Genomic DNA, 8,125 nt, shown 5'->3' with positions numbered 1-8,125 from the left:
GAAGTTGAGGATGTCGAACTCAAGTATTGCGATTGATTCTTGAAATGCCACATCAAGCATTTTTCTACGTTAAATTTTTAAAGTGATACACAATTTTATCCTTCTGAATTTAAGTGGATCTGCGTTAAAAAAAATTTAAAACAATGTAAGTAGAAGAACATTTGACATGTTCAAGTAAATATCATCTCCTATGATTTATGAAAACAAAATTAATACCTCGTTATGTTGCTCAAGGGCAAAGGACAAGGTACTTTGCATTGTATTGTAACATTAAATCAAAACGCTTGTTAAGCGACTATTAGTCTTTAAAATAAGTTATTATTTAGTATAGAATTTATCTATTTGAATGTGAGAGGAAGAGTTTTTTTTTTTTGGAAAGGACGTAATTAAAATACTGCTAGACAAATAAGATACATATGTCGCAATTATAACCTGTGATTTGCAAACACGTACGTTAAGTAAAATCTCATACATCACAATTAAAATGTGAGATTTGAACTCTGATATACATGAAACTTATACTCATTCAACTTACTCTTCCATAAATTTAAATTTTATTTGAAATATCTCTTTCTTTCTCTCAAAAATTCAAATGATCTTCAAAAAAAATTAAAAATTCAAATTATCTTTAAAAAAAAATTTCAACAGATTTTTTCACCTATTAAAAGATCAAGAAATATACACTCGAGAATTGAAATATGAAAACTTAAACTCTTGCTCTTATATTTTGAATGAGTAATCTATTCCTTTCTAAAAACAAAAAAATCTTCATCAAATACTAGTATTATACACCAATTTAAAAGAATCAAAATAAAAGACAAGTTAGTACAAAATTATTTAATATTGAATATCCATTGAATATTTTTTTCCCGATAGATATAAGATCAAATGGAGACTACCAAATAACATGCCTTCATAAAAAATTTACATGTTAAATAGCAATGTCCAAATAAAAAAGTAGATTTTACAGAAATTACGTAATTTTAATATGAAATTATAATTTATCACTCTTTAATTCCTTATAAATTAACACAAATCGAATACATTAATATATAATTCGAATATATTAAAGAGTCCCTTGAATACATTATAACATAAACCATAATATGTAGCTTGGATACATTAAAGACTAGCCCGAATACATAATATATAGCTTGGGTACATCAAAAACTAGCTCGAATACATTATAAAATAAACTAGATACGTAATATGTAGCTCAGATACATTAATACTGGTTCGAATACATTGATATGTAACTCGAATACATTAAAAAAATAAGATATTTTAGAGGTTTTTAGAAATGGAAAAGGATATTAAAAATAAAAAAAACAACATAAAATGTGTATTTCAGTAATTTTCCAATAAAATATGTGTGAAAATGAATTTGAGAAAATATTGACCCATGGGTCCAGCTTTTGGGTCAAAATTTAAATTTACTACCCAAACAAAGTTTGGGCCCAAATTTTTTAGAATCCATTAAAGGCCTATTAGGGTTTGATGAGTATATAGCAGTATCCTTTACCTTCTCAGAAATCTCTGTACATTGAAGGAGACGAACAAACATGGTGCACGTATCTTTTTATCGCAACTGTGAGTATTTTTTTCTCCTTTATGTATGATCTCTCATTATATGTCTGTTTGATTAAATGCAAATTAGTGATTTTTTTGGGTGAATTTAGTAGGAATATGGATGTATGCAGCATTTGAGGTTAATTTATGTTGCTAATAGTCTGATTATATTGTAAAGTTTCAGTTTTTTTAGCTAATTGTACCATAGTTGTTGAGATTTGAGTACCTTGTAAGTTTCCTGGTTTGTGTAAGTTTATTTCTTTCATTAATGGAGAACCTTGAAGGTTATAATTGTATGATCAGTTGGTTTGAAATGTAAATTTCAATTTTTCTTGCTTGAATTTGAAATTGGGTCACTTTTCATTTTTCGTTTTTTTTATTGCGATTGACGACTTTTATGTAACCATTGGCCTAAGAGTGAGGTTATGGAGCCTCAGTGTTTTTAGGGACTCTTTATTAATCGTAGAGTTAAATTATGTGCTTCATTCGTCCCAATTTATGCGACATCGTTTGGACTAGGGACTCTTTATTTACAGTAGAGTTAAATTATGTGCTTCATTCGTCTCAATTTATGTGACATCGTTTGGACCAGGGACTCTTTATTTACAGTAGAGTTAAATTATGTGCTTCATTCGTCCCAATTTATGTGATATCGTTTAGACACGGAGATTATGAAAAAGTTGAAGACTTCAGAGATATGTGTTCTAAAATGAACTATAGCTGGCGTGACTAAAAATAATTTTATTAAGAGTAGAGGTGTGTTTTTAAGTTGAGTTGATTTTAGCTGTAGAAAGGTGTTGTCTTTTTTGGTATGGACTGAAAAGGGAAGTATGCCTCATGAATTGTAATGGAGGGAGAAGCATTTTTAGGGTTGTTTAGTTGACGACTTCTGATGTGTGATTTAGTCATTAGTTGATTGATTAATGACGTCTGCTATAGTTATACGCACTGACCTAACATTAATTGGTGTTTATGCCTAATAGTCTCTATTTTTCAATTTGGTTGTGATATGCTTAGCTCAAAATTCAGGCTGTGTATAGTATATTCACATTGTAATTAAGTCTATCTTACACATTGTGATACGGAATTCAGATGGGAAGACCTTTAAGAAGCCACGAAGGCCTTATGAGAAGGAGCGATTGGATGCAGAATTGAAGCTTGTAGGAGAGTATGGACTAAGGTGCAAGAGGGAGCTTTGGAGAGTTCAGTATGCTTTGAGCCGTATCAGGAATGCTGCTAGAATGCTTCTGACATTGGATGAGAAGGATCCACGTCGTATTTTTGAAGGTGAAGCTCTCTTGAGGAGGATGAACAGGTATGGGTTGTTGGATGAGAGCCAAAACAAGCTCGATTATGTCTTGGCACTCACCGTGGAGAACTTTCTTGAGCGTCGTCTCCAAACACTAGTGTTCAAGACCGGCATGGCTAAGTCAATTCATCATGCCAGAGTGCTCATCAGGCAAAGGCATATCAGGTACCATTAGTTGCTTTATTGGCAAATGGAAATAAATAATTTCAGTCTTGCTTGGTTTTTGTTGTTTATCATTTTTTTCCACTGCTGTGAATATATCTCTGCTGGATTTGTTAACAACATAATTACCAATATGGCATTTTTGGGTTCAATCACTTCTTCCTGAATTATTGGCATTGTTTTACACCATATGTTTAGAAGATCCAATAAATGCTACAAAGACCCATCAACAATTAAAGACAAGTTTTTTATCTGGCATTCTCTAGTAGATCAAAGTTCCATGTTATGAAGATTGTTTCATCTATCAAAATTTTCTTTTCTTGAATCAATATTAGCCGGGAAAGGAACACTTTATTTTTATTCCGGAGTCATTTTCAAACGCTTTTTATATAACGATTGGCATTTCCTTGCAAATAGGATTCTTATTTAAATGTTGTGAGTTTATGACAACATACTAGACATGGCATGAAAATAATATCTGCTGCATGATCATTCATTACTTTTAAATATATATATCAGAAGAAAGAAGTCTGCTGCACATAGCTCTAGTTTCATTTAGAGTTTAGACCAAGCAGAATCACATATATACAGAACCCCAGGGTAGTAATGTACCTACTTTTTACTTGGTGCGCGGCAATTCGGATCTCTTAGTTCTGATTCACAATATCTTTGCATTGCAGAGTTGGTAGGCAGGTGGTGAATGTTGCTTCTTTTATGGTGAGAGTAGACTCCCAGAAGCACATTGACTTCTCTCTCACTAGTCCATTTGGCGGTGGGCGTCCTGGAAGAGTGAAGCGAAAGAACCAAAAGTCTGCTGCCAAGAAGGCTGCTGGTGGTGATGGTGATGAAGAGGATGAAGAATGATCAACTATCTTCGTGTTTGGTCTATTTGGCTTGTAGTTTTGGCCTATCTTATTTTTCTGCTATTTGTTGTTTACCTTCATGTAGTAGTAAAGAAATATTAAACAGAAGTTTCTAATCTTGGATTTTGCACTGTTTTAAGAGTTTTGACTAAATCTGTCTTACCATATGTTTTCTTTTGAGAGTTGACCCTCTGAAGGGGTCGTAACATGTATTAGTAACGTAGAGATTAGTTATTCAACTGTCTCCATTGCCATGCATAGGTACTCTGGTAATAACCATTGATGAACTTACCTAGGTCAAGGATCTCGTTTGCTAGATGAAAATTATTCTTCATATATGAAAATTATAATAAAACATGTTAGAAAAGATTATTTAAGTCCTAAATATTAACATTTTATACCTAGTTCATATAAGGAAAGAGACTAGAGAAGAATTTTTTTTATTTTATATTGAAGTCTTTACCCATATATTATGTAATTAATTAATTACTTTGTCTCCAAATTAGGAAATATAATTAAATCATATTTGAAAGTATTTTAATGGAAGAAAATGTTTTATTAGAAGTTCCTAAGAAAATCATATTTTATGGAGAATGATGCCTAGGGTAAAAATTGTGAAACATTATTAGAAGTTCCTAAGAAAATCATATTTTATGGAGAATGATGCCTAGGGTAAAAATTGTGAAACATCATCTGATATGGAACAAACATAAATTGTGAAACTATCATCTGATATTGAACAAACATGCCTGTGATGCACTAAATATCTATCACAAGAGGGGTTCAGAGAGGATAAAGTATATGCAGGATAAAGTATATGCAGACCTTACAGTCCTCGTGGAGGTAGAAAGGTAGTTTCTACAAGATATTTAGCTCGATTACAACAATATAAAGCTCAAATAACACAGATTTAAAGGGAAAGTAGAAAGGCATTCTAAAGGTACCAATATTGTCTCAACTTGTAGCCTGTCAACAAGAATAAATGTATTTGGTACATAAAACAAGATGTCAAATGAACATGACTACAAAACCTTATTTTTCTTCCTCAACAATGTCAAGAAAAATAAGGATCACAGCATAACCAAAATCTATCACTGTATTGCTCCCATCTTCAAGTTAATATTTTACCTCTGCGGCCGCCTTTGGAGTTTTATGCAAATGAAAATGGGAGATGATATAAGTCGTACTCAAGATCGACCTTCTAAAGAACGTAATTCTGTTGAGTATTGGGTATCGTTTGGTAATCTGATAAGATAAAAACAGAAGGATTCAGAAATGAAAAGGTTGGGATAAATTACCAATTGGCAAGAATTCCCAATTCTGTATCTACTTGCAAAAATCATATGTCAGCAACCCATGACAGCACAATTATACACAAAGCTACCAGATCGCTTTCGTCCAAGCAAGTTCCACTGAGGCGGTCCTTCACTAGGAACCCATGAATTAACTTCGATATGCCCTTCACCCATGGTTCTAGGTCCTCCGATTACAATTAGCCTATCACCACAAGCTCGAAAAGCCAAGCCCCAACCATTCATTGAAGCTGCTCTTTCAGGCAATCTTCCTATAGTAGCCCATGTTTTGTTTTTCTTGTCATACTTCCTCACCTCCATGTCAGCATAATCAGCAGCATACAAATCATTATTTACAACTGCAACCAAAGGAGGTGCTTCAGAAGTAGCAGGCATATCACCCCTAGCTCGGACAGGAGACATGCTCGAAATTTCAGTCCATTTTCCTGTCTTCAAATCATATTCCTCTCCACAAGTCAGTAGCGCGTTTGATGACTCTGTACCTCCAATGCCTCCAATTACATAAAACTTTTTGTCCATAAATACCGCAGAACACATCTTCCGCCGCTTGTTCATGCTTGGTAAGGTCTTCCACGTTCCAGTCTCTGAATTGTAAAGTTCTGCTGAACTGAGGATATTGCCCTGTGAGTCACAACCACCAGCTAGAATGGCAATCTCCCCAGAGCTGGCAGAGCCAAACAAACACCTAGGTGCGTTCATTTCCGTTCCAGATGACCAACTGTTTGTCAGCAAACTATAACGATAAATGACATGTGACAATATCTCCTTTCCAAACACAAGCAGCTCTGTGCCAACTGCTAAAGACTCCTTGTCTGAGAACACAAAACATTCATTGAAATTCATTGATGGTAGATGCATCCAACGGCGACGAATGGGGTCAAAAGCTTCCCATTGACGTAGATGACAAGAAAAATAAACCCAATGCTCAACCACGCCTTGTTGACGCCTCAGTCTGTAAAGCTCCCCACTACTAATTAACGAGCGAAAGCTACGATTTAAAGATGCAATAGCCCCAAAATCAGACCTGGAGCAATGAATGAGAGAGCTAACAGAGTTGTCTCGGCCAATGGAAGGAATAAGAGAACTAGTATCTTCATCATGACGCTGATCACCAGCTTGGTCATCTGGTGACGCTAGAACGACTTCTTTTCCATCACGAGCATCAGATAGCTTTGGCAACTTGCGTTGCACAACTTCATCCTCCTGATTATTTTCCAATGGCCTTTTACCATGCTGAACTTCAATCATATCGAGGCTGTAATTAATGCAGGCCGACCAGTTGTTGTTTTCTCTTGAGAAATCCCTCGGAACCAAACAAGATCGATCTTCCAACATGTCGTCCAGGTTCAACCTAACCAATAGAATTCCCAATAAGAATTCATCAAAACATAGATAGAAACCTATTGAATTCTAAGTAACCAAACAACAAATTCTCCTTCATCAAAGCACAAGATTCAACCTAACCAATAGAATTCCCAATAAGAATTCATCAAAACAAAGACAGAAACCTATTGAATTCTAAGCAACCAAACAACAAAATTCTCCTCATAAAAGCACAAGAAAGGAAATCAATCTCTAACTACTCTTTGCATCGACATCAATTCGATCACAAAATAAAGCAATTCCAGTATCTTATAATGAATAAAGCCAATCCAGATTACGCAAATACAAAGAATAAAAGCAAATTTACAACCACACACTCATTTAAGGTACAATTTCAGATTTACTTGATTCTTCAATACACATCATAACTGCAGAAGCCAATCTATATACACAGAACTAGAAACACCTCAAAACCTGAAAATATCAATCAAATGAACATGCAAGAAGAAACAACAACTGAAGAATATCAGTAAACAACTAAATTCACCAGAAATTACATACTTGAAATCAAAAACACCCAAAATATTGAAGCTTTCAATCAAAACATAAGTAAAATCCACAAAGATTCAGTTTCCCAATACATGAAAATTCAGTACACCCTCCAGAGATAATCAAAATTCACCAAAAATAGCAGATACCCAGAATCAAAAACACCCAAAATTTGCTATAAAAATTGAAACTTTGGATAAAAAATGCATACTTCACCAACCCAGATCTCTAATTTCAGATCAAAAAACACCCAAAAACTCAAAAACAAATCTTGTATTAATTTCAATCCCAATAATTCAATTAGATCTCTTTATCATACTTACAAAATTAAAACTCAAAAAAAAAAAAAGATTACCATTTACCTGATTAGATTTATGTACACATCTTCAACTTAAAATTCAACTGTGTGTATGTGTGTGCTTTTGCTCTCTTTTTCTTCCTTCTTTCTGTGTGTGATTTTTTGTTTGTGTGGATTCTTTGTACAATCAAAGTAGACTTTGGCTTCTGCTTTGGGGCATAATTTTTCAGAGGACCCCTTTTATCTCTCTTCCATACTATTTTATGTCAACTACTAAATTAATATATACTAAAAAAAAGGAAGAAGAGAGGAGGTACTGTTCATTCCACAGCTGGAAATGTGTCATTCATATGCTTTTTTTCTCTTTTTCTTTCCATGATGTGTGTTGAAAAATACAGAGTAACAAGATGTAGAGAGGATATAATATACAAAAATAGAGATAGTCGGTCGATGGTATGATTTAGTGGTGAATGAAATAGTTGAGAACACAAGATTTCTATTGAAATGTCCGTGAAGATTAAAATACTAGTGAGTCTTTTCATCTGTTATAGTCTTAATGAATATAGTTATCTGATTGACATAGTTAATAAAGTGGTTGATATTATGATGCTTTTAGGTTGAGTCACACAAATAGTAATGATTTTTTTCATTTGTTATTATCTTAATGAATATTAAGATTATATAGTTATCTGGTCGACATAGTCAATGAATTAGTTGATAGTTTGAAGTTTCAGATTGA

At 33.6% G+C, this 8,125-nt stretch overlaps 2 protein-coding genes across 3 annotated transcripts; one reads left to right on the top strand and one right to left on the bottom strand.

The window, feature by feature from the left end:
- The first annotated feature begins 1,442 nt into the window (after window positions 1–1,442).
- LOC107018162 (40S ribosomal protein S9-2-like) lies at window positions 1,443–4,056 on the top strand. Its single transcript, XM_015218566.2, has 3 exons — window positions 1,443–1,590; window positions 2,662–3,043; window positions 3,721–4,056. Exons 1-3 carry the CDS (start codon window positions 1,563–1,565, stop codon window positions 3,902–3,904), a joined length of 594 nt encoding a protein of 197 aa, XP_015074052.1. The 5' UTR covers window positions 1,443–1,562; the 3' UTR covers window positions 3,905–4,056.
- On the bottom strand, window positions 3,907–8,008 carry LOC107018217 (F-box/kelch-repeat protein SKIP11-like). 2 transcript variants are annotated; one of them, XM_027916117.1, is made up of 3 exons: window positions 7,451–8,008; window positions 5,202–6,567; window positions 3,907–4,232 (listed from the first exon to the last, which is right to left on the bottom strand). In XM_027916117.1, the coding sequence occupies exon 2, from the start codon at window positions 6,549–6,551 to the stop codon at window positions 5,250–5,252; it is 1,302 nt and encodes a 433-aa protein (XP_027771918.1). In that variant the 5' UTR covers window positions 6,552–6,567; window positions 7,451–8,008; the 3' UTR covers window positions 3,907–4,232; window positions 5,202–5,249. The 2 variants fall into 2 exon arrangements, with proteins under 2 accessions (XP_027771918.1, XP_015074125.1); XM_015218639.2 differs by lacking the exon at window positions 3,907–4,232 and having other exon boundaries at window positions 4,739–6,567.
- Window positions 8,009–8,125: the final 117 nt, after the last annotated feature.

Source organism: Solanum pennellii, chromosome 4 (assembly GCF_001406875.1).
Source record: "Solanum pennellii chromosome 4, SPENNV200".
NCBI lineage: Eukaryota > Viridiplantae > Streptophyta > Magnoliopsida > Solanales > Solanaceae > Solanum > Solanum pennellii.
The sequence above is the reverse complement of the archived record's forward strand: the minus strand, read 5'-3'. Positions and strand labels throughout refer to the sequence as shown.

Bases quoted from the DNA above. Each gene is read 5' to 3' on its own strand.
- LOC107018162 (XM_015218566.2), top strand. From the start codon at position 1,563: ATGGTGCACGTATCTTTTTATCGCAACT. The intron at 1,591-2,661 runs GTGAGTATTTTT...TACGGAATTCAG, and splicing joins CGTATCTTTTTATCGCAACT to ATGGGAAGACCTTTAAGAAG. The intron at 3,044-3,720 runs GTACCATTAGTT...TTTGCATTGCAG, and splicing joins ATCAGGCAAAGGCATATCAG to AGTTGGTAGGCAGGTGGTGA.
- LOC107018217 (XM_027916117.1), bottom strand. From the start codon at position 6,551: ATGTTGGAAGATCGATCTTGTTTGGTTCCGAGGGATTTCTCAAGAGAA.